General features: G+C 33.0%; 4 protein-coding genes across 11 annotated transcripts; 1 reads left to right on the forward strand and 3 right to left on the reverse strand.

The window, feature by feature from the left end:
- Positions 1–2,425: 2,425 nt before the first annotated feature.
- Positions 2,426–8,003, reverse strand: LOC114177855 (glutathione S-transferase zeta class-like). 5 transcript variants are annotated; one of them, XM_028063433.1, is made up of 11 exons: positions 7,181–7,983; positions 6,990–7,074; positions 6,860–6,904; positions 6,664–6,749; positions 6,522–6,593; positions 6,384–6,437; positions 6,154–6,229; positions 4,784–4,845; positions 3,430–3,489; positions 2,809–2,929; positions 2,426–2,653 (listed from the first exon to the last, which is right to left on the reverse strand). In XM_028063433.1, the coding sequence occupies exons 1-10, from the start codon at positions 7,181–7,183 to the stop codon at positions 2,831–2,833; spliced, it is 642 nt and encodes a 213-aa protein (XP_027919234.1). In that variant the 5' UTR covers positions 7,184–7,983; the 3' UTR covers positions 2,426–2,653; positions 2,809–2,830. The 5 variants fall into 5 exon arrangements, 4 of the variants coding, with proteins under 4 accessions (XP_027919234.1, XP_027919235.1, XP_027919233.1 ...); XM_028063434.1 differs by having other exon boundaries at positions 6,990–7,071; positions 7,181–7,981; XM_028063432.1 differs by having other exon boundaries at positions 6,990–7,983.
- A 1,145-nt stretch (positions 8,004–9,148) lies between these two features.
- On the reverse strand, positions 9,149–14,512 carry LOC114177856 (glutathione S-transferase zeta class-like). 3 transcript variants are annotated; one of them, XR_003603233.1, is made up of 12 exons: positions 14,410–14,512; positions 14,222–14,324; positions 14,091–14,147; positions 13,930–14,015; positions 13,766–13,837; positions 13,574–13,627; positions 13,355–13,430; positions 12,600–12,661; positions 10,967–11,026; positions 10,832–10,854; positions 9,977–10,097; positions 9,196–9,423 (listed from the first exon to the last, which is right to left on the reverse strand). XR_003603233.1 is itself a non-coding variant. In XM_028063437.1 (11 exons), exons 1-10 carry the CDS (start codon positions 14,473–14,475, stop codon positions 9,999–10,001), a joined length of 735 nt encoding a protein of 244 aa, XP_027919238.1. In that variant the 5' UTR covers positions 14,476–14,512; the 3' UTR covers positions 9,149–9,423; positions 9,977–9,998. The 3 variants fall into 3 exon arrangements, 1 of the variants encoding a protein (XP_027919238.1); XR_003603232.1 differs by having other exon boundaries at positions 10,801–10,854; XM_028063437.1 differs by lacking the exon at positions 10,832–10,854 and having other exon boundaries at positions 9,149–9,423.
- A 1,782-nt stretch (positions 14,513–16,294) lies between these two features.
- On the forward strand, positions 16,295–19,415 carry LOC114175854 (endoglucanase 25-like). The gene is made up of 5 exons (XM_028060691.1): positions 16,295–16,936; positions 17,023–17,798; positions 18,192–18,327; positions 18,417–18,589; positions 18,693–19,415. The coding sequence occupies exons 1-5, from the start codon at positions 16,564–16,566 to the stop codon at positions 19,092–19,094; spliced, it is 1,860 nt and encodes a 619-aa protein (XP_027916492.1). The 5' UTR covers positions 16,295–16,563; the 3' UTR covers positions 19,095–19,415.
- Positions 19,291–24,364, reverse strand: LOC114175856 (transmembrane protein 64-like). Of its 2 annotated transcripts, none has more exons than XM_028060692.1 (5): positions 24,216–24,364; positions 22,937–23,206; positions 21,318–21,554; positions 20,989–21,206; positions 19,291–20,704 (listed from the first exon to the last, which is right to left on the reverse strand). In XM_028060692.1, the coding sequence occupies exons 2-5, from the start codon at positions 23,189–23,191 to the stop codon at positions 20,440–20,442; spliced, it is 975 nt and encodes a 324-aa protein (XP_027916493.1). In that variant the 5' UTR covers positions 23,192–23,206; positions 24,216–24,364; the 3' UTR covers positions 19,291–20,439. The 2 variants fall into 2 exon arrangements, with proteins under 2 accessions (XP_027916493.1, XP_027916494.1); XM_028060693.1 differs by lacking the exon at positions 24,216–24,364 and adding an exon at positions 23,977–24,080.
- Between the last annotated feature and the right edge of the window lie 1,537 nt (positions 24,365–25,901).

Raw genomic sequence — 25,901 nt, forward strand, 5'->3', positions numbered from 1 at the left:
TTATTTAATATGAGATTTTATTACTAACATTGGCGTTTTGGAATAAGAGTCACACTGACTTTTCTTTTTCGGGTTCAAGATCCTTTTCAATTCACTTACCATGCACACTTTTTCTTAACTACTCATGTAAATTTCACTTTCTGATATATAAACTCATCAAAAACTTAAAAATGAAATTTTATTAATCGAAATAAATTATTTTATTCAATTTAATATCTTATCTTAAGAATATATACTTGTACTTTTTTATTTTGTAGTCTTTATATGATAGTATTTCAACTGATAATTTTTTTAATTTAATAAAATAGTTTTCAATAAAGAAAAATCGATGAGTTTTGACTATGATGTCTATCAAACTTTTCTTATTTTACCTATGCAAATTTTAATCACATTGTTTCTTTACAAATGTGACGATTTTAGTTTTAGTTTTTTTTTTCATTCTTTAGATAATTGACATTATTATATATATATATATATATATATATTATTAATTTATTATTATCTTTTCTAATATTTCAAGTTTTATTTAATAAATTTAAAGAATATAAATATTTGATTTATATCGTGTAGATAGGTGAAAATATCAAATATTTAAAAATATTATTAATAGAATTAGTAAAGATGATCGAATATTAAAAGAATATATCAACAAAATCAATTATCTACCTAAGTTAGTTCTTCAATTACAAATCACAATATTTGAAGAATATTTCAAAAATATAGAATCTCCAAATATTAATATATATATATATATATATATATATATATATATATTTAGGATATTCAATTATAAAATTAAGTACAAATTGAGAGATCTACTCCAATAAAAATCTATAAATTATAAAATTAAGTACAAATTGAGAGATCTACTCCAATAAAAATCTATAAATAAGAGGCTTGACAAGAATAAAAAACAAAAGTTAAAAGTTAATTATTGATGGTCCAATAACTTAAAAAAATGTATTAGATATATATAATTTATTTTATAATTACAGTTAAATTTTATAATATTTTTTATTATATCGGTAACAATGATAAAATATATAAATTTTAAATATATTATTTTGAATGTCATTAGCACCTGATAACTTGTCTTTTAAGGAAATATATAGTTTTACTATTTTAGAATACACTATTAATTTATTCATCCCAACATTTACTTAAAATTAATTTAATAAAATTTGTGATATTAAATCTGCATAAACAGTTATTGTTTTTATTTTAAAAATAGAACGGCTGCATTTCGATGCCATATTAATTTTAAAAAATATTGAATATTTATATTTAAACTTTCCTATATATTAAGGACACTAATTGTGAGATAGTAAAAAAATATTAAATATTTCTTAAAAAAATAATAATTTAATTATGAAAATGCACGATTTAACGATAATTGAACAAGTCTCGTTCAAATCTAACATCCACCACAAAAAACTTTATCCAGACTTTTTCAACTCATTAACCTTTACCAAGACTTACTTTGAGTCAATATCTTTTAGTCACACATTTCAGTTGTCAATCTCAGTTTTCTAGTACATCAGAATACTTTCTTAAGAGAATGACAAGTAAGAAATATAAATTTAAATAATATAATTATATATTAGTTATGAAGATTACAAATAATTCAGTGAATTCATAAAATTTATGTACATTTTTTAAAATTTTAATAATCTATCTGTGATTGTATGATTTAAATTATTGTTCAATCTTGTTTCTTTTATAATAATAATAATAATAAAGTATTTTCACATAAACATTATCAATGCTAATGAAAATAAATGAGTAGCAGAGCAGTGTTATTTTTTTTATAAGGTTTTGTTCATGTTTCCGTCTCAATTGGATTTTTAGATTTGAAGTCGTTTTAATTGAGTTTTTTTTATTTTTTAAATATGTATTAAATAAGTCATTTTCGTTATGTAGTGTCAAACAACATCAACATAGGTGTCATATCATGTGTTAGCTGTGTTTTTTTTCTTTTTTTCTAAATTTATATTTTTTTATAGAATAAAAAGAAATATATATATATATATATATATATATATATATATATATATATATATATATATATATATATATATATATATATATATATATATACTCTTCTAATATGTTTGTGACTTTAAATGCATAGTCCACATGACTAATTTAGTATGGGAAAATAAACATATACCAAAAAGCAGACCCATGTAAATTTTTTAATCTTAAATCCTAGAAAAAAAATGTTTTATTAGTTTTCATTAACATGAGAAATAAACTTTTGAGAAATTTTTGTACTCAGAATTTGAGTCTCAAATTTTTAACTTTAATGAAAGAGACCTTCAAAGTTTATAAAATTTCTACAATCTCCATTATTTTACTCTAAATTTGCATACTCCATTAATCACGCATCGACCATGATAGAAGGTCCAAAATGCAGTCAAGTCAATAAACCATCAAAGAAACAAAGCAGCGAATAGTAGGAACAGGTAGATCGTTAAGAATTATGTAATCTCAGTAAACTAGCAGCAGCGAGATGAAAGCTATAATCACAAGGATTTTTAACCATACAAAATAAATCACTTTCATCCACTCTCCATCATATTGTATCTAACAACTCTATTGCAAGAGTAACTAGTGACGCTGAATCAATTGCTGCTTCTGCAATATTTCCAACCTAATACCAGATATTTCTCTGATCAATGATTGGTGTTTAAAGTCATTAAAACCAAATAAAACTTGTATAATATAATGTATAATATGCCCTGTTATCTTCATCACAGAACTAAGCCAAATATGGCTATGAAAAATTGCATAGTTCTGGTCACTTACCACTCCCAAATTATTGGTTCAACTAATGAACTGCATCTGGCTGGTTCTCTGGCAAAGCCTCCCGAAATGCTGGGATTTCATTATATGCCTCATGTAATCTTGATAGAGTAGGGAATTCCTTCTGTTTGAACAAGAAAAGGAATAAAGATATATGAATCCAGACAGTTATATGAACTAAGATTTTGTATCATGAAAATACCATATGTATGTATGGAAAACGATAAAATATGAAAATATTTTACACAATGAGTTTCGTCTTGATAAAGTGTAAGTTTGAAAAATCTAACAGTATCAACTGAGGATTTAATCAGTATGGAGTAACAGTATAATACTTTTTTACACTCGTCCAATTATGGGCTGTTATCTGTGGTAAGATTATAGTTATGAACAACAGAGAAATCTTACTACTAGAGAACCATATTAAGTTTGGGAATATCACTGGCATAACTTGGAGGACGTTGAAGGGTGAGTATTAAAAAATGAAGGCAGAGAAGATCACATCACACACTTTTATCAATGAAGCTATCGTAATGATACCAAAGTAACTCAATTAAAACATCTTTTTATCACACTCTATTCCGCACCAAAATGGTAGAGGCCGAATCATGGACAGAATAATACCATGTCAACGTTGAATCTCTGGATTGCTGTATCTAACTGAGGTGCTAAAAACAAATCTGCCTGCAAACCATAATCATTTCTCTGTTATATTATAAATAGAGATGTGGAACATGCAACTGAAAAGTATACTCTGACAAAGATACAGAACAAGACAGAAAAAAGGAAGAAGCAGTGCATGCCGATTGATTTTCTTTATCCTTTCTCATTCTCTCTAGCTTCTCATCTTGTATAAAAATCTGATTTCATATCTCATCTTCTTCAAGATCGGATCATAACTTATGGATAGTTGTGAGATAGGGAGCAAATCCACCCAATTAGATTTGGAAACAGAGTAAGATAATTTTTGCTCTAAAATCCCTATGATTTCCACATTCTTCCTTAGTTGTGTAATTGAGAACTTTGATTATTCTCAACTAACCTTTAAATTGTTTGTAATTTGTGTTTTTGTTATTTTGGAATTAAAGGCTTCTGGGTGCAAAGGTTTTTCGAGACCTTGTTCTTGATCCTTTCGTGGATTTCAATTCAGTTCAAGGTAACACGGGAGTTATTACTTAGTTTTGTTTTAATTGGATGTGTAAATGTTGATATACATTGAAGATGTGTTGTTGATATTAATGAAAGTTGTATTTTTGGATGTTAGCTTCATAATGGCTTTTAAATCACCTAAACAGCAGGTCAAAAACTGTTTGTGAGTAAAGGTCAAGCTATCAGATTTAGTTGAAGTTGTTATAACTTTTTAACTTTTAAATAAGTAAATGTTATTTTTTACAACTTGAAGACTTCATATTCTCTTAGCTTTCTTATAAGTCATATTTAAGTTTGTTTGGATGAGTAGAACTTAGTATAAATTGCTATCTTTAACTATTATCGTGGAATGATTTATGTTTTATGAATTGTTTGTGTTTTGTTGGGATACCCTGCTGTGATTGTATTGGATAAGCAGGGGATGATGCAGGTATTGATGGAAACTCTGAGCATTATTAAGGTAGTTATGCATCAACATTAGCACACACATACGTATATTGGCTTATGTATTTTTTTTTTCAGCGGAATATTGGCTTATGTATTAAGTTGTTTTACAAAACCTTTGTTGGTAAAAGCTTAAACTATGTTGGATTTATTATCAGATTAGTGGATTTTTTTTTTGTGTCTTTTGAGTTAAGTTTTTAAGGGTGTAACATTGTCATTTTCAGAAATTTGTGCTGACTTTTTAGTTAAAAATGTGCTCCAAAGCATAAGTAGAAATGTTACATTACAGCAGGTGGGCATGCAAAGCAAGTGAAGATTTTTATTTTTTAGGTTATCGGACCTTGGAAAAGAAGAAAAGTTATGATATTAAACTCCATTAACATACCAGGAAAATTTCATCTCCAGTTGCATATCTTCCTGCATGGTCTTTCAACAGTTTTTCAAGTGCTGAAACACATGTACAATAGCATTTCAGTATTTAATTAATCCTAATCCACAACACTCCATTAAATGGCTCAAAATATTGCATTTTTTTGTGTTAAATTTCGTATTAGCCAAAGGGTGATATATACTTGTATACACACACAGAGAGCAGGACCCTAGAAGTTTAAAAGGCATAATTTGGAGCATTGCCCCAACCCTTCACCCTTCACCGAAAAAATAAAATGCAAATGTACAACAAGACCCCAAATCAAACTAGTGGTGATATTATCTCTACAAAGAGATAAGCTAAGTAACAACCTCAGCCATTATTCTTGGATAACAAGCTAGCTTGTAAAGTAAACAGAGTTACACAGCTGGAAAAACAGGAACAAAACAATCTTATATGTTCTTATCCTCTTAATTGGAATTTCATTCTTGTATATTGAGCTGAGTTTTAGTTACTGTAGTTAGTTTTTTGTCAATAACAGGAACAAAACAATCTTATGTGTTCTTATCCTCTTAATTGGAATTTCATTCTTGTATATTGAGCTGAGTTTTAGTTACTGTAGTTAGTTTTTTGTCAATAAGCGTTAGCTTAAATAATTTTCAGTCTCTAATATATGATTGATCTTTGGTTTGAACACTCAATAGATTTTTCTTTCAAATTGGATATGTGGTAAAGTAAACATTTTGATTTCAGTTCTTAAATGAACTATTTAATTTTTATTTCATTTTTTGCTTTAAGTTTCTAAAATAATTTTATTTTTTTCTTTCAGTTTCTCAAAATGATTTTTATCATAACAATAGATATTTTTGCATCATATGGTGATGTATAATATAGGGAATGGAAGAGACTTGTTCACTCAAAATGATGAGACACATGGATAAATTTAACTATAACTAATAGAACTGATACAGATAATATAAAAGACTTAAACCACAATGGTTAATTTATTAAGTACCCAATTTAAATGAAATTGTTATTGATAGAAGGGATTGAATAATCTGAAAGCATAGTGAAAGGATCTCAACTTATTTCATATGACTAGAGAAACTGAGAAATGAATTCTGCATTCATAATTGAAAGCAATGGTGCAATGGTTCCTTAGATAGATAATGAACTTGGCATAATACTTGACAGAGTAAATGAACTCAGAAATCCAAACTTTAAGAATACGGACAGAATGTCTTACAGTTGAAATGTTGGAATTAACTAACACAGGGAAGAACTTTTCCCTTAAGTTTTGAGCAGGCAACTTAATGAAACTGACACGAAAAACCTTTTCCAATTAAACTGTAAAGTGATGGTGAACAAGTTAGAGAAAACCTCACCCATAAAGCCTTTTCCTATTACACGTTGGGTCCAAGGAAGTTTTTCATCAGGGCCGATTTTTTCCCCTATATACTTCTGCAAATACAAAAGGACCAAAATAAATAATACATGATATACACCCTTGCGTCGTGATAAAGTTGCTTCAAGAAAAGAAATAAACGAACAATAATGTGTAACATCTAGATACGCTTAACTGATCAATAAAAAGAAAAAAGCACTTAAAATGTACCACAACAGTATAGTTTTGAAAAGGTTGTATGGACGAGGAAACAATGGTGACAGCCTGTGAATGTGGATGAAAGTATTAGAAGAGATGGCATGTGATATAGAATTCAAAGTTGAAACGAATCAAGTAATAATATTGTACCTGGAAATTGATTGCTCTTTTGAGAATGTCATGAGGCAGCAAAGGAGGGTGAGGATACTTATCTTCCAAGTACTGCATGTGAAAAATAAAAATGAGACAATGGAAAAGAAATGAGGAATCACTCACTCCGTCACTCACTTACCATAATAATGGCAAAGGAGTCAAAAATTACTGAATCGCCATCCACCAGCACAGGGACAAATCCAATAGGGTTGTGCTTGAGAAACTCTAAACACAGGTCAAAGGAAAAAGAAGAAGGTCACAAAGAGGGAACTGAATTTATCAGCACAACTCAACTTACAATTTTGGTAGAACAGAAAAGAAACAAACAAACAAACCGGGCTCGGAAAATGTGGTGACTGTTTGATAATCGTAAGGTAATCCTAAATAGAAGAAAAAAAATGGGAAGGTGAGACATTTGGAAGATAGGAAGTAAGAGAGTAAGAGGGTAGTGATGAGTGAGTTGACCTTTGATGTTGAGAGCAAATCGGACTCGGAAGGAACAGGAGCTTATCCAGTGTGAATACAGCTTCAGCTTATTCTCAGAGGCCTCCTCATCAAACATGAAATATGCACAAACAAAGAATAAAAGGGTAAAGAAAAAAAGAAAAGCAAGTTGGTGTGGTGGCTTAATGCCATAACATAGTTCCATACCCTACCATGTCAGTACCACCAATGAAGCTCAGTCGCAGGCTAAACCCTCCGCTGCTGTTAGTATTTCCGCACTACTAACCCTGTTTGACTTATTTGCATCAACTTGCACATGGAAATTATATACAATACTGTGATGTGACTAGTCAAGTCTCTTGTTTGTTTTTCATCGCACAAGTTCAAGTATTGACATCAGCAGTGACACATACAGGTTCATTTTGTGATTTTATAAGAATTCTTCTTGTAATAATCATTTTCAAGTTTGTTACGAGGAGAAAAAAAAAGTATCAAACATGCAACATTTGTAAAGTGGTACCGTTTTCAGTAAAGTATTTGATATGATTTGGATAAGTTTTATATACTCTTTAAGAACTACTATTATAATAGATTAAAGACTTCATCCGAAACGCTGAATTTGATTTATTGGTGATCAGATCGAAGGTTTTGTCGGACAAACCCTAAAGCTTAGACAAATTAAAACTTTTACTGACACGTGCATGAGTCTTGTTAGACTTCATCCATGTTTCATAAAATTCTAACACTATGGACAGATCGAAGGTTTTGTTTGACGCGATTAACCCAACAAATTGTACAAGACAAAGTGAGCTTGGAGCCTCGCGTGACAATAGTGGGGAACTTTGAAGAAAGACAAAATAGAGTTAAGATAGTGGTGTGCTAACATGGAGGTTTTGTAAAGTCGTCAGACGAGTTGCACTGATAAAATGAAAACTCCATGCTATTGATAAATCCACTGATAAATGAAAACTTCCTAAACTTTTGTAGATAGCGTTCGGCCTAAGTTTTTTTTTTTTTTTTTTGTGGGGTAATGCAAACTTCAGTTTTCGCATTTCTTATATAAAAAAAATCTGATATAGAATGTTATAAATATTATGGACACTTCTTTACTTACATTTAAATGTTTACTTATTAGTGTTACTTTTTACTAATATTTAAATTTTACTTTAACAATATATATTTTTACTAAATGCTTTGTATAGTACCAAGATAAAACTTTTAATATAATTAGAGAAAATAGATACAATATATAAGTTTTCTGTCATTATTTTTTGAGATACGAATTTGATATCACTTTTCCTATCATACACACTGAAAAAACAAGAAGCTTCTAATCTGATAAAATAATTGTAGATGATGTCCTTAAAGAATGTTACTTTGTACAAAACATAGGTCAAGTTGTTGAATTTTTTATTTTTTTATTTTTTTTTAATTTACCCAAAGTTTTGTAACTGTAAAAAAAAACGTTACTAAACAGTTTCAATTACCTAAAAGCAATAACCAAATGATATAATGTTATTCCAATTCTAACCTGTTTCTCGGTTATGTTAAACAGATTAAAACACAACTAAGAAAGCATAAAAGATAGCAATTTCAAATGATGTATAGTTATAACATATTTGATGATATAGTCAATCATAGAAGATAAAAGAGATGTAGAGGATATGAAATTCACTCCTGCTATTAATCCCACAACAATAAAGTGTTCATTATTTTCAATGGAATGTCCTAATTAATGCATTAAGTACCTGTATGTCACCTTCACGATCTAGGTACGTGACACTTACTTTAAATATGTATGATTTTCAAAGGAATGCACTGAACTTCAGATGCATAAAAGTAACATTTTTTAGAAGAAAAACGTTTTACAAATTTCAACCAACATTCTAAGAAAACGTAAAATGAAGACTTTTAATTTCTTCCAACCATGCACAATTGGAGTCAGTCTGACATAACTAATGAGAGAATAAAGGGAATGGCGAGGTTTATGGTTGGTGCAGTGACACATGTCATAAGCTTGTGTTCTCCATTCTCACATTCACATAATATGAAAATGACATCATTCTAATGCATGACTAGGACTTCACCCCATAAATCCACTTTTGACTGCGTAAGGGTTGAATAATATGTTGAACCTAATCTCCAGAACTTACAAAGTGAGTTTTAAAATTGGTTCATTGTTAAAAAACCATCATTCTCATAAGCTCAAACTTTTTTGAAACATTGATTTAACGTAAAACATGATCATTAAGATTTGGAACTAAAGATAATATAACACTTTACGGACATACAATATAACCCAAATCAAAATATCTCTTGAACTACACAGGATGTGTGATACAACAAGATGTGGTAACCTTATTACTGAGTATCTTTTTATACCTTAATAACAACAAATTCAACCGGATGACAAATCCCTGCTGCAACTTCCCCTATTAATATCAGATCAAATTTCCTGAGAACAATAAATTAAAATAGTTTGAAATTAAAAACTGCTACCCAAATAAAAGGAGGGACACCCAAAATTAGTATGATATAAAAGCCTTAATAATAATTTTTGTTTGAAGTACTCAATAATATTTTTTGAAATTGAACTTTGAATAAATTACAAAATTTTAGTTTAAGGCCAAAATAAATATTTATTAATCCTTCCAATATTTTTAAATTATCTTTTATTTGCTCAACGTATCTTTATCATGACAACCAATGTGCCACGTCAGTATAAGTGACAGAAGATACTTAATGTATATCATTCTTCAATACTCTAGATCATATGAATCGCTACTAATGAACTCCTGAATAGTAAAACCGATGGACATTAAAGAAGAGACTTAAATCAAAATGTTTAATCTATTAGGTATCCAAATCGAAAAATAAAAATAAAAATTAGGTTCTCCAAAAAAATCAGTCACATTGAAAATCTGGAATTTAATTAGGCCTAATATATACGGTTCAAATAATAAATGGAGGTTATAAAAGTTTTCTAAAGTTCGTTAGAGATTGATTACCGGTCCCAAATTATTGGTTGAATTAGTGTACTGCATCTGGCTGGTTCTCTGGTAGAGCCTCCTGGAATGCGGGGATCTCACTATATGTCTCATGCAATCTTGACAAAACAGGGAACTCGTTCTGCTTGGACAATAAAGAGCAAATAAGTTGTCACAATAAAAATATTCAACAAACAATAAAAAAATTTGCAAACAACAAACAAAAGTTGTAAATTTTAAAATTTATAATCGATATCATGTCAATAAAATGGGACCGTAGATGAAGAAGAAACAATTCAAAGAGAAGATGAGAACTTGGAAGGATAAGAATCACCTCAAGAAGTCACTATTAGGGACATGACCAAAGAAATAGAAGAGAAGTACATGGGAAGAATAACTAAAAGAAGAATGAAGGAACCAGAAGAAGAAATTAGGAAGTATAACATGATTTGTAATTTTTAGAAAAATGACGAAAACGTATTTTACAAGTTTCTAGAGAGTTCTAAACATTTATATAAATTTTTAGTAGTTTATAAAATATTCTAAGGTGGAACAAAGTGGAAAGATGCATGAACTCACCTAATCACATCATTAATGGGGAAGTTACCCAAATTCCTGAATTTAACCACATTAATGAGAAAATTATGCAAGTTCATGAACTTAACCACATCGACTTCCTCCTTAGATCACCATCATGCATATTCAGCCAAGTAAGATTCATTAGACTTGCATAGGTTTGCTTTGCTTCATTAACACTTTTACAAATGCTTCTTTAACCCTTCAACACTATAGAGTTTCCTCTCTACTCATATATTGACTAGTTCTACCCAAATTTGAAGTCCTACAATTATCACATCCTCCAGATGCTTCAAGTACCAGTTTTAGTTTTATGAAATTGCCTGCAAGTATTGTAGCAACCAATGTGTAGTTAAAGTGAGAAATTCATGTATTTTTGAGAAATACTACTGTCAAACAGATCTGAACAAACAGAGACCAAAGACAGAATACTACCATTGGGATGTCGAATCTTTTAAATGCTGTATGTAACTGAGGTGCTAAAAATACGTCTGCCTGCAAATGGTAATCATCCTGTTAGATTATAATTTTTAAATAACTATGATGTGCAAGCAACATTATGCTAAAAACTATATTCCAAAAGAAGATAACAACTCGGTGCTTGTTTAAAATAGTTAATGCTGTTCATTTTCAAAGTGTTGTGATGATTGACTTTGAGTTTGGAGTTCAATCGCATTGTAATAATGATCCAACATATTAGAGCTAGAACTGTCAACATGGACCAAAGCTCGTGAGTCAATCCGGCTCACCCCGAATTCAAGCCAGGTTTGGGTAAGAAAATTGCAAATTTTAGTACGAACCGAAATCAAACCCAACCAACTAAGAAATCCGCTCACCAACATGTGACAAAAAAAAAATTAAAGAACACCCTAAAGTGGCCCAACAACAGCACAACACAACTAAAAAAATGGGATGGGGGAAATATACATGGCAGGGGTCCGTTCTCCTCCCCAGCTCTTCTCTCCTTCAGCTCTTTTCTCTCAAAATCAAAATCTCTCACTTCACGGGTTATTTTCTCCCTCTACTCTAGGGTTATTGACTTTCCACCGCCTATTACTGCACCTACCACCTCCCGTCACTCCACTCTTCATTGCCTGATGTTGCTGAATTACATTATTCTTCCAGCTTATTTCATATCACTGCCAGCAACGCTGCACATCAAATTATTTATTATTTAATCTTTCACTGTTATTAGTTAAGTTAAGATTTCTTTTTATTGTAGATGAGAATAAAAAAGATGCTTCAGGATATGAATGTGTTTTGAATTTCTCCATTCAAGACTCTAACTCTGATGTTAAAGAAAGACAGGGGACATAAATCATTTGATGTTAGATAGCAATTTGTATTTTTATGATCTTGAATCGTATGAGTTTAAGTTTTAAGATGATTTAGATTTTATTTGGATGTTATTTAGAAGTATCGTTTAGTGTTTGTGTTTGGTATGCACGTTATTTTGATGTTTAGAAGTATCATTTGCAGGTATTTATATATACACACACATACATATGGCATGGCTGTTTTATATATATTAACATATGATGATTTATTTGTCACCGTTATTTTAAATATATTAACATATGATGATTGATTTGTCATGGTTATTCCAGTGATTTGGAATTTGGTTCCGATTTTCATATTAGAAAAAAAAAAAGTAGATTGAAGAGAAAAACAACAAAACTAGAAAGTTGCAATTTTATTTTCTTTTAAATTGAGTGAGTCGCCAAACGGTGATGGGCTGGGAATGGCTCCTTTTTCTGAAGCTCACTGAAAAGTGAGTTGGCCCATTTAACCCGCTAAACTGTGATGATTTGGCAGAGCTCAGTTTTCAGAAGCTCACTCATAAGTGAACCATGTTGGTTTGGTCTACCAAGTGGCAAACACATGGTGGCTACTACAGGTAACCCATGTTGACAGTTCTAATCAGAGGATCAATGTGAAGATATTGCATTGGGCCACCGTCAGACACAGGAACTTCTGATATTGCTAGTTAAGGCTACTATATGGGAAGACGTCCTCTTTTCCATTTATTAATTTTCAAATGACTAAACTCCAATAAGTACCAACATACCAGGAAAACCTCATCTCCGGTTGCATATCTTCCTGCGTGGTCTTTCAATAGCTTTTCAAGTGCTGAAACACAGGTTTTATAAATAGCATTTGATTAAGATAAAAACAAACCAAAATCTGGAAAGACGTACATAAACAGGATATATCTTAACAACAAGGAGGGATAACAGTGAATATTTTCTTAAAAACTACACCAACTTAGGGATAATTTGGAACATTGGATAGGATACGTTATCACCAAAGATTTCCCTCTTCTTTTTTTGCCCAAATCATAACTGCAATTTAAAAAACAAATTGTTTATAAAATGCTGTAGTGCTAACTACTGGATTCTCAATTTCCCTGCTCCCGATTGACTGTCATTTTCAATTTGGTATAGTCAAATTCTGTATGTACTGCCTATAAATGAAAACCTTACAATATTTAAGAAAACACCAATTAGGATGGTAGGATCCACTGTATAGGAAGAAAATTTTAATTAACGGGGTCATCCCCCTTTTGAGTCGTTTAGATATAAGCTATATAATATAACACTGGGCTCTTAAGTTTCAAACAAATGAGATCTACAGAACTAAAATTGAGAAAATAAAACTGTTTTATGAATTATCTGTTATGTTATAGAGAGAAATAAGCTAGTATTTCATAGTAAATTGTTTAACTTCGAACAAATTCTTGACACTTCAAAATCTCTATTTTTGCGTCTACTTCCGTTCTTACTATCTATATAAAGCAGTGGCAGCAAGCTAATCAAACCTCACCTGTAAAGCCTCTTCTAATTACACTTTGGGCCCAACGAAGTTTTTCATCAGGGCCAACTTTCTCCCCGATGTAGTTCTGCAAAGATAAAAGTAAAATAACAATAAAACATATCACAGGCAATCCAGCACCCAGCTATGGCTTCTTGGTAAACAAAAATAAATAAGGCAACAATATGTTAAAAATAATCAGCAAACTAAAAAACTGAACGCATAACTTACCAGTAAACTCAAGTTCTGAAGAGGTTGTATTGTTGAGGAAACAACACTAGTAACCTGCGGATCAAAACATCAGAAGAGAATGCACGCATTAGGTTGCGAAACTCCCCACTTTCTCTTTCCTTCAATATTGAATAAAAAGGAATAACATTATTATCGTCAGTTTCATCTTGGAGGAATGGGATGTAAGTGTACCTGGAAATTGATTGTTCTCTTAGGAATATCACGAGGGAGCAGAGGATTGTGAGGATACTTATCTTCCAAATACTGCATGCATTAGAACAGAAAATGCGATAAAGAAAAACTAACAGCGAAGATGAGACATTAAAGATTTTGAAGTGAAAGAAAAGACAGAAGACCAAAATAATGGCGAGAGAATCATAAAGAACAGCGTGGCCGTCCACTAGAACGGGAACCCAACCAACAGGGTTGAGCTGCAGAAACTCTGGAAAAAGATGAAACTCCTTCGTTAATCGATGAATATCTTGAAATTAGAGAAATTTAGGGTTAGAAAACAAACCGGGGCTAAATTGTTCTCCCTTCAACAGATTGACGGGCTTGTAGTCGTATTTAAGGCCTGAATCGAATGCAACAAACAATGGCGAGTGAGTGAGTGAGAGATAGAGAGATAAAGGAAGGAAGTTGGAGTACCTTTGAGGTTGAGAGCGATTCGGACTCGGAAGGAACAAGAGCTCCTCCAATACGAATAGAGCGTGAGTTTGTTATCTTCTTCTTTAGCAACACTTGCGCTTGCCTGTTATTCAATTACAAACAAGTGTAACAGTGATCAGTGAGTAGCCATCAACATAGCAGATTAAGGCATCAGAGGCATTGCATACCATTGCTGATGCTTCCAACTTCAGACACCGACCAGAGTAGTGTTTTGCCCATTCTTCCAACTTCATTCCTTTAAACACTGTCAGCCATTTGATTTTACTAATGCTTCAGATTTTGCCACATGTCCTCGCATTCTTCAATACGTCTTAAATACATTTTCCGTACTCATTTTCCTAGTGTTTGTTACGGATATTCACATATTGACACAATGTTTAAAATGATTCTCATATTAACGGAGTACAGGTGATACTATTTATATTACGTTGCATGTGTAGTGTATATATGGCTAATTAATGATAACTTTTTAATTTGGGAGAAATTTTGCAATTAGTGCTTGAGTTGGATTGCAATCGTGTTTTTTATCGTTGGAGACGATTTCTTCATCTTCAATTTTCCAGTTAATCATCATCAACAAGGTAGGTGGGATTAGGGTTTTCTAGGTTGTGTTTTCTCGTGGGTTAGGGTTTCTATTTTGGAGTTTGTTTTTGTTCAAACATTCGTTACCAAAATCTTAACTCACATATTTATCCTCAAATATCTAATTACACATGTACAGACCACGTAACACATTCTAATACATACAAATAGTGTCACCTGTACAGTGTTCCGTTACTGATTTAAACGGCGTCACAAAAAAGGACCAAATAAAATACGAATTACAAAAATGAGAACTATTTTAAATATTTTGTCAAAATAAAGACCATTCAAAACAAACACTACAAAAATAAGACAAAAAAAGGTATTTAGGCCTTTCAATAACAGAATTTGTTTATCAGCTCCAGGTTTTGCAAACGGGTGTTTATGCCTCCTAATTTGTCTCTTGAAAATAATCTTTGGAAGCCTTTACGAGCATGTAATAATTCTCTTGAAAATTCATATTATTCCATTGAAATGTCTATATTTAGTCATCTAATATGGCATTATTTTATTACATTCTAACTTTTTGGCATCATTCATTTTTTTTTGTGCGTGCTTGATTAGAAAGTATAAGAAAAGAGAAAAGGTAATTTATAAGAACAAGAATTTATGTTTTTTTTAATTTTTAATTCAAATTTCAATGATTTTTATGCATCTTTATTTTTCTTCTAATATTAGGAAAGAAACCATAGGATAATAATGAGAGAATAATAAATTTGGTAGTGGCCAGTTGGAAATTTGGAATGTATGCTTGCGGTCAAATTGGACGCAGCTGGACGGCCCAAAAGCCATGATACACAATGGCCCATTATGGAATCAACTTCTCCAATTTTAAGAAACGCATTATTATTTTGAGAAAGAAGATTAAGAAACGCGTTAATATTTTAAGAAAGAAGATTAAACAAGACCATATACTAAAAACTCTGTTAGAATATTAATTAGTTTTTAGGTTTATTTATTTATATTTTTATTTAATGAAGTAATTTCCACAAATTTATTTTTCATACTATTTTCATTGTGTAACTTTTATTGTTAATCAGTTAATTTGTCACCTTATATATCTGAAGAAAATATTTCAATGACTACGGATGATTAATGTATAAAATAGTTTATTGTTAACTAGTTTGAATTTCGCCGGTGCTAATTTTTACACTATCACATTGGTACATGTGTTACTAACTACTTTCATAACTAAAATACTAAAATGACAAATTTGTAAAGAAATTAAAGAGACTAAATTAACAGAACAATGATCGAAACGAAGGTAGAAATGAAAAGAAAAAGAAGATTTGTGTTGTGTGGTATACAGCTCTGTTTCTGTTCCTAATTTTGTCGTATTTAAATAATTGCATAAATTATTTAAGTTGATTTTGCTGAAAAATAATTATTAATTGTTGGTTGATAAAAAGGAAGAAAAAGAAAAAGGAGTGGAAGAGAGAGCCGTTGGATGAGAGAGTGCAGATTAGTGAGAGTGAGCTGGCTAATGGGTGTCGCGAACGTCAATAATTTAATATGCGAAGAAAAAAGAGAAAGAAAGAAGAGTAAGGCGCGTCACAGTCACGTGTCTCAGTAGTCGTCTCTTTCTTCTGTCTCCAGAACCGACACTCCCTGCACACACAGAGAAGGAGTCACTGCAAATCTACTTTTCCAATCACAACATTGCATTACTGCATTACGTTGTTAGATTAGGGATTGGGGATTGGAGATTGGGGATTGGGAAGTAGGGGTTGGTATCGAAAATGAGTATGTACGGTAGGGATCCGTGGGGTGGGCCGCTGGAGATCCACGCCACGGACTCCGCCACCGACGACGAGCGCAGCCGCAATCTTCAGGAGTTGGACCGCCCGGCGTTAGACGAGACTCAACAGAGCTGGCTCCTGGGCGCCGGAGAACAGAAAAAGAAGAAGAAGAAATACGTAGATCTGGGCTGCATCATCGTCAGCCGCAAAATCTTCATCTGGACACTTGGCACTCTCGCCGTCTCCGCTGTACTCGCCGGTTTAATCACTCTCATAGTCAAAACCGTCCCACGCCACCACCACAAGCCCGCCCCTCCCGATAACTACACTCTTGCTCTCCACAAAGCCCTCCTCTTCTTCAACGCCCAAAAATGTAACTACTCATTTCACCATTTTTATTTCTTTATCGTAATTCTTATTTAACTGATTAGTTGATTTGGTTTCTTGTGTTGTGCGTAGCGGGAAAGCTTCCGAGGCATAACAACGTTTCGTGGAGAGGGAACTCGTGCATGGCCGATGGGAAGAAGTCTCAAGGTACGTCGAGTGCGATCAAGGATCTGATAGGCGGTTACTACGACGCCGGTGACGCTATCAAATTCCACTTCCCCAAGGCCTTCGCCATGACGATGCTCAGTTGGAGCGTTATCGAGTACAGCGCTAAGTACGAGGCTGCCGGAGAGTTGGCTCACGTCAAGGAACTCATCAAGTGGGGAACCGATTACTTTCTCAAGACCTTCAACCACACCGCCGACACCATAAATTCCATCGCCGCGCAGGTTGGCTCCGGCGACACCTCCGATGGGAGCACCACTCCCAACGACCACTACTGCTGGATGAGACCCGAGGACATCGATTACGACCGCCCCGTCAAGGAGTGCAGTAGCTGCTCCGATCTCGCCGCGGAGATGGCGGCGGCCTTGGCGGCCGCCTCGATTGTGTTCAAGGACAACAGGGCGTATTCGCAGAAGCTGGTTCACGGCGCCACCACGCTGTATGGCTTTTCGAGGAGGCAGAGAGGGAGGTACAGTCAGGGTAACGAGGCATCTGTGTTCTACAATTCGACTAGCTATTGGGATGAGTTTGTTTGGGGAGGGGCTTGGATGTACTTTGCCACTGGGAATTCGTCTTACCTGAAGCTGGCTACCACTCCCGGCCTTGCCAAACATGCTGGCGCCTTCTGGGGAGGGCCTGACTATGGTGTCCTCAGCTGGGACAACAAGCTTACTGGTGCTCAGGTAATTCCTTTCGTCTTCTCCCTTCGTTTTTTCACTTATCTGCGACCTTCAATTTTGACTCAACACCTCTAAGGCAGTTTGAATTGTCAACTTCTGTGTTCAGTTCCAATCAACCATAGCTTTTGATGGAAAAGTTTATCCAAATAGCTTTCAAGTATTTACTGCGTTTTCATTCTCAATGCTTTTCAACTCAAAACTTGACCCATTCTCATTACTTGTTTAACTTCAGAAGGTTCCCTTGCTTTCACCCCATGCTTAATTTGATCATGCTGTAGATCGTAGTCATGTGGACCATTTGATTGACTGCTTCGTTTTCAATTTATAAGAAAGTCAGTTCTGGATATATGTTCAAGAGTGGAAGGAAAGTAACTTAATGTTTTGTCTTGTATTTAGGTTCTTCTGAGTCGATTGAGGTTGTTCCTGAGTCCTGGTTATCCGTATGAAGAAATTTTAAGGACATTTCACAACCAGACAGGCATAATCATGTGCTCCTACCTGCCAATGTTCACCAGCTTTAATAGAACAAGGGGTAAATAATTCTCGAGTTTCGACCTTTTTTCTGCACAACAGGTTTTCCATCTATTGTTCTAATGAGAATAACGATGTCTTCTTCACCAGGCGGCTTGATTCAATTAAACCATGGTAGGCCTCAGCCTCTCCAATATGTTGTCAATGCAGCATTTTTGGCTGCCCTATACAGTGATTATCTCGATGCTGCTGATACTCCTGGATGGTACTGCGGACCCAATTTCTTTTCAACTGATGTTCTTCGAAATTTTGCGAAGACCCAGGTGTGTGCTATTATACTCTTTTAAATCATGCATAATGAAAGCCTAAATATCATGTGTTTGGGCTAATTTATTTTCCTTTTCTCTTTTCTGGGTGATTTTCTAGATTGATTACATTCTTGGGAAGAACCCTCGGAAAATGAGCTATATTGTAGGTTTTGGCAATCACTATCCAAAACATGTTCACCATAGAGGGGCTTCTATACCAAAGAATAAAATTAAGTACAACTGTAAAGGAGGATGGAAGTGGAGGGACACATCGAAGCCAAACCCGCATACAATTGTTGGAGCTATGGTTGCTGGTCCTGACAAGCACGACGGGTTCCATGATGTCCGAACCAACTATAACTACACAGAACCAACTCTTGCAGGCAATGCAGGTTTAGTAGCTGCGCTTGTGGCGTTGTCGGGTGATAAGAGCTCAGGAATAGACAAAAACACGCTTTTCTCTGCTGTTCCCCCAATGTTTCCAACGCCGCCCCCTCCTCCTGCACCATGGAAACCATGAGGTGTTTTGTCATTCATCATCCTCTATCCGCCAAGTACCACATGTGACTTCAGTGTATCGATGATTTTGAAGATGGAGGTACATTAAAGCCAAGGAAAAGTGGAAGTAGTGCAACTAGGCATAGTGAATCTTGTTTGTCTAAGAACAATCTTCGCTTCAAGATTAGCATTAAAATTGATAGTGGTACTTGAGACTGTTTTTTTTTTTTTTTTTGTGATATACGTAGTATGTATGTATGTATCAAATCTTGAATTCTTTAAACTTGAAAACGAGCATAATGTAAGGAACACGTTGAACTAATGTTTTAGAGTAGTTACTTTACCCAACTTTCTTTTTTCTTTACAAGTTTGAGGACTTATTTTTTTTTTCAATTTTGCAAAAGCTCGTTTGTTCTACATGTGTTCACTCAAATTGCTCCTTCATTCTCAAATAATTGATTGTTGGTATAAAAAATTGCTATTTACAACGAAACAAGTGTTTATGAGATTTGAGGTTGAGACCAATTCCTCTAGACCTGCATGCACTTGCCAATTCAAATAAAACAAAAATCATTATATCAAAACCGGAGGCGGCGACAAGTTGCATTTCGTTACTGAACGCTGTGCTGATTTTATATTCCAACTTCAAAGCCGCTGAATGTTCTTTCCTGTACTGCATCGAATCAGGTGCCATATTCTAGGGACTGGTCCTCATGTCTAGTCTAGCACTGTGGGACATCATTTCTTTTTCATGCGGGAGTTGTGGAAATCATTGACCGACACATGTTCCCCATGTCTACATTGGTGCGTGTAAAAGAAATATAATTGATGAATATGGCATTACCATTAACTTGATGAAGGGGGCATCAACATCTACAATTGAGCTTCCGTGCTGTCCAATCTCTCTACTGGCAGTGGCAAAACAGGAGTGTCATACCAAGGTTCCAAACCACCGATACACTGTTTCACACGCATCTGCTGAATAAACGACTAGCACATTGTATGACAGCATAAGATGGTGATTCAGACTATAATGCAGTGTCAGTCAGTCAGCACCGGAACAGAACGACATAAGGATAGTTCAAGAGAGGTCACAAATTTACATCTGCAATATACATGGTTCCAATTTGAAACTCAGACGTATTGCACAAAACAATTCAATCAGCCCTTCTCAACTCTCTACATAAACCATTGTTGGCCTTTTTGTATTTTCTCCTTTAACCTGTTCTCAAAATATTGTTATTATATTACAACCCAAAATGGCCTATGGGAGAAATGGGGTTGTCATATGAAAATCAAAAAGACATAAAAGGGAAAAATATTATAATTTATAAATGTAATTCAAGAGCAACTTGTTAATAAACGAGTCACGAAAATTTCGACCAACTAGGCTGTTTAGGCCGTTCAAGGGGAAGCTTCTCCAGCTCAAAACACCCCTTCTCAGAAACAGAGGTCACTTCCTCATTCAACCCTGTCAATTTGAGTTCATTGAGCGTTCTCTTTGCATAAACAGTGAAAGCAATGGTGGTAACTATTGCACTAAAGAAAGAAATAATGTTGTATACGATTTCCACAGTAGTCAAGTGGTGCCTCCCGTACTGTGCGTCAGCCAACGTCTTTAATAACCGACCACTGACGAAAAACATTAAGATGTTAGTGTGGGGGTTAAGAATTATAAAGAAAAACACAAACACCCTGGTAATCGTGGTAAGAAAAAAGAGTTTGAGTTAGTGAGGGTATTTGTCTGAAGATCTAACAGAACTCCAAAAAACTTCGTCTTCTAGCCATATAAGAATGGAGGAAATGGCAAGTGTCTTTGCAATTACAATACATTTACAGTTCCTCTTTCTTTCTAATCTTTTTCTTTAGGGAACTCATTAAGCCAATGAAGGACCCTAAATAGAAAGAAAACAAACCTGTAGATATAGATGAAAGCTTCTGGTACCATTCCAGCAACTGACCCACCTAAGTAGGGCCAAAACCTCATATTTGTGACTACCACAGCATAATTGAATATAGTATAAGGAAAAGGAGAAACCCTAAACAGTGCAACGACTTGAAATTGATGAAACCAGTTCCCCTCCCCAGCAAGCCTAATCATTGCAGCATTCCGGGGCCATCTCCTTAACCATCGCTGGAGAATATAAAGGCAACAATCACAAACAAAAGGAAAAAAACTAGTCAGAAAAAATACAGCACGAAATTTAAGAAGACTCTTGATCATATAAGAAATAAAATGACTTACATGAATGCGGTCACGGAACGGTAGCCCAATTAAGTAAGGCAGGACCATCCCAACAGTTGTTCCAAACATTATTATAGCGAAGCCAATGCCATAACCAAAAATCATCCCGCTCAGCCACATGGAGGGGCCAGAAGGGATTAAGAATACTGGGAATAAAGCCAGAGAAGCAACAAGTACCAGAGCAAGAACTGGACGGCCAAAGGCAGCAGCTTCCCATGCCATAAATGGGTAAACAGCCTGCATATCAAAATTAAAATGATGAAGCATCAAAAAACTAATTTAATCAAATATTACAAGCATCCATATGGAATGCATTCCATTCCACAAGAGCTGAAATATAGAGTCTGAGCTTGCTTTTAGTAGTAAAGATGTCATTACTATAATGCTCTTTTTTAATATCATGCTCAGAAGTAACCTTAAAATGTCAGCGGGATTTGGAAAGTGAAAATGAAAACAGAAAGTGTGCAAAAATAATTTCTTGCTGAGTTGAAAGAAAAGAGTCCCTCTTGTGCTTCTGCATAATTTCATCCATGCCATAGATCGCACATCAAGTCAACTCATCTAGGGTGTGTTTGGATTGCACTTAAAAAAATTACATTTGGTTGAATGAAACTGAAAAAGTTTTATGATTTTGCTTTGAAAACAAACCACGTTTAAAGTTCAATGAAACAGAAAAAAAAATTTCAAACATCATTTGTAACTTTCTATGTAAAGTAAACTTGGATTTGAACTCCGAAACATTAAACCAAACACACAACTAGAGATTTCCTTCAACACATTTACAAAAAATATGGTAAATTGTTCGTTTGTGAAGCATGATTTAAATCAAGTGGGAGGAGAGCATGGAACTAGCAACAATAACTATGAAGATTGGCTCGGTGAAATCTTGATTATGGTTTCTAGACTGTCTAATGTAGTAGACCGCTTGATATTTCAAGAGTGTTTGATGGTACAAGACCATTTGTCTACAGAGCATGTGGTGATCGCCTAACCGTTATCAGACTGTAACTTCTTTCATTTGTCATTAGAGACTCCGCCTTGTTGTTGACGTTTCAAGCTCAGATGTGGGAGCACTATTTATGTGTCTTCTCCAACAGTTTAGGCGTGTAACAATTATTTCTCTAGATATAAAACTTTGTATAAATTATTTAACCAATTGAGAATTGAGAGTTCATTGAGAGAAACTTTGAGTTGTAACTTTGGTTAATAGTAAATTTTTTACTGTGAATGTAGATTGAAGGTCGTTAATACTTCGATTGAATCATGTTAATTTTATGCGTTTTCTTCATTACTCCTCTTTGTTAAACGTCTAACTGTTGCAGGTTTCTCTATTATCATTGTTATTCATTTGTGTTTGGTAAACGGTCTAGTAGGTTTGTTTGAACAATTTCCACAACAATTACTGAGCTAACATATCATTTCATATATCATCATATATCATCTCTTCAATAATATATTTCAGTTAAAAACATTATAAGAACAGCGAAGGTGACACAGGATTGCCACAATTTAGTCCATATCAACGAATGCATATTAGCCAAATAACGTCAATACCAGTTCATTCTGAACAGAAAATGAAACTGTAGTACCAAAATGGTTGTAAAAGTAAGAGCAAATACCTTTTTGAAAAAGAGTGGCACTCCCCATCTGATAAGAATAAAAGCAAGTAACACAATGACAACACACCATAAAGAGGATTTAGTCCACCACCAGAAAGACTGTAATCTTGATTCTGCTCGAGGCAGCAAGATTTCAGATTCAACCGCCCTTGTTTCATCAGGTATGACCAGTCTAACATATTCACTATTCCCCCTCGCATGAGAGCCCGAGCCTGCATGTTTTTCCAACACCTCTGATGATTCTTGTGTCATCATTGAGATGCCGGCAGGCTATAATAACAGCAGAAAAAAAAAATCAGAATATAAGCATCAAACTGAGAGTGTATGATTCAAAATTCAAAGTGCATATCTGATTCCACTCTAAATAGTTACATTACGGCAAGAACAGTCAGCAAATAACAATATATAAAAAAAAGAGGGACACAAGGGATTATATACCATCATTGTAGGCAAGTAGCATTCCCAATATTATGACAATAAAGCCAACTTAATAAAATAACCCAAAAAGAGATATAAGACACCGAAAAGATGTTGAACTGTCTTATAATTATATGCAGGTGAGTATTAAGGACGTAAATATTTCAGAGATCCGGTAGGGTGCTCTCTTAGAATAAATCCAAGTCAGACAGAAAGAAAAAAAAAATGGACTACAAGAGTTTTGCATGAGTAAAATAATTTTAATCTTATGGGTGGAGCAAATTTTCTTCAAGCATAATAAAAATTATGGCTGATGGACAAAAACTAAATGTAGACAGCAATATCGGTAGGTTTATAATGCATTTCAATCAGATATATCAGTAATCCCACGTCTTCGATGAAACTCTCAATTTTATATACTTTAAGAAACTGCACCTCCTGCTACGTAATTCCAAAACACTATGTTTGAACTTCTAAATTTCCCAGAATCCACTCAATTTCCTAAGCAAAAATCAATTAAATAAAAAATATTCTGCTATCGAAGTATCTACTTGGAGACCGTGACGGAAAGAAAAAATATAAAGACAACCTAGAAACAATTGCAGCAACTAGACGGAACCTACCTTCTAATTCTCCCACCAATCGATTGAATAACATTTGTATTCAAAAGAAAAGCGAGAATGGGTAGGGAAAGGATAAATATTATATACAGAAGAGTTGAAATTGGTGAATTGGTGAATTGTTGAATTGGTGAATTGGTGAATTGACAAAGAAACATAATTATTTTGGAGGAATACCCAATTAAAAAACAAAGAAAATATATGAAAGTAGCTTTTGCGACAAGTGAGACAATGAAACGAACCTTGGGAGAAGGAGTTGAGCTCTGGCAATTTACGAACACAACAGAGCAAAACAGAACAAAAGTGAATGGTTGTGGCTGGGTTGGGTTAGATTCTGAATTTGATGGAAACGTCCCACTCAGGCTACCATACTCATTAACCAACTAACTCCTTTTTGCCCCTACCTTGCCTTTGCTTTTACAAATGTTTCCTTGTCACATTACACCAACCATACAAACGCACCACAACCTTGTCTTTTTCTTTTTTCTTTCTTCTATTACAAATATAATGCATCCACTTTTTTCCTCTTCATTATTTAGTTATTTAATTTTTTAAAAGTTCCACAACATTAATTCATTATTAATGTAGTATCAATTTGCTAACATAATATATTCATTTCTTAATATTAATGTCAATTACTTATATATTAATTGTAAGCTTTCAAAAAAAATACTTTAATAGTTACTGCTACATTCACATCTTGTAATAATAGTTGTAGTATATATTTAATAATGGATAAAGTTACAAACTAAATAACCAAGTACATGATTCAAATAATATAAAGTTCAAAATTAAGCATTAACAAATTATAGCGTGAAAAGTGGTTTCAATAAAAATATAAGAAAACTATTTTAGTCTTATTATCTATTTAATTTTATTTAGCTTCGGGCATCGAGGTGTTCAAACAAATGTTTCAATTTTTAAAAGTGCAACCTTGGGACAATTTTTCTATAAATCAACAATGAATGGTTAACAAATAGATATTGATGATTTTAATTTAAGGATAATTTAATTTATAACCAACAAAAAACAAGAATTTGTTAAATTTAGAAATTATAAAAGGGGTTAATGACTTGTTTGGATTTGCAAAAAATGCATTATAGCATAATAGTGAACCAATGAAAAACATGTTGGAAAGCTTTACCCACCCTTCCTAGGGGTTCCTACGGGTGACTATCAAAAACTAAAAAAATATAGAAAAAAGGCATATTATTTTCTTTATAAAACTAATTTAAATAGACGACTTTAATTACAAAAACTAAAGTATGTGCATGATTTACTTTAAAACTTATTTGAACATTATTTTTTATTAACATTAGAGAAATCAAATTCATAAAATAATCTAATGCTAACAAACATAAATTTTAATTCTTTAAAAATATTACACAATAAAAACATTTAACATACAATAATTATAGTCTTCATCAATTATTTAAATAAGTATATTTTTATTTATTAGACTTTGACAAAAAGAAAATTTGAAATTCGCTAATGTGTTAAACTTTGATAGAGTTTAATCATAAAATTTTGAAAATTAATATATATAACTTTGTAAACCAAACTTTAGTTATGTATTAACTAATATTTTAAATTAATATTTAACTTATTTACAAGTAAGATTAAACTCAAATATTAGATTGTTTAATACGTAAAAAAATTGATTTTATTGAGTTAAAATAATTATTTTAATTAATTTTTTAACTTTAAAAATTAATATATATATATATATATATATATCAAAATTTGGAATAATAAAAATTATTTATTGGTATAAATATTAATAGTAAGGCTAAAAAAATTAGTAGTTGTTTATATATAAATATTTTCTATTAATAATTAGATTGATTATAATAATGAATAAATTCATTTAATATAAAAAATAGAAAAATGAAATATATAATTAAAATTTTATAGTCCAAAACACGTTT

This window comes from Vigna unguiculata, chromosome 3 (genome assembly GCF_004118075.2).
Source record: "Vigna unguiculata cultivar IT97K-499-35 chromosome 3, ASM411807v1, whole genome shotgun sequence".
Taxonomy (NCBI): Eukaryota; Viridiplantae; Streptophyta; class Magnoliopsida; order Fabales; family Fabaceae; genus Vigna; species Vigna unguiculata.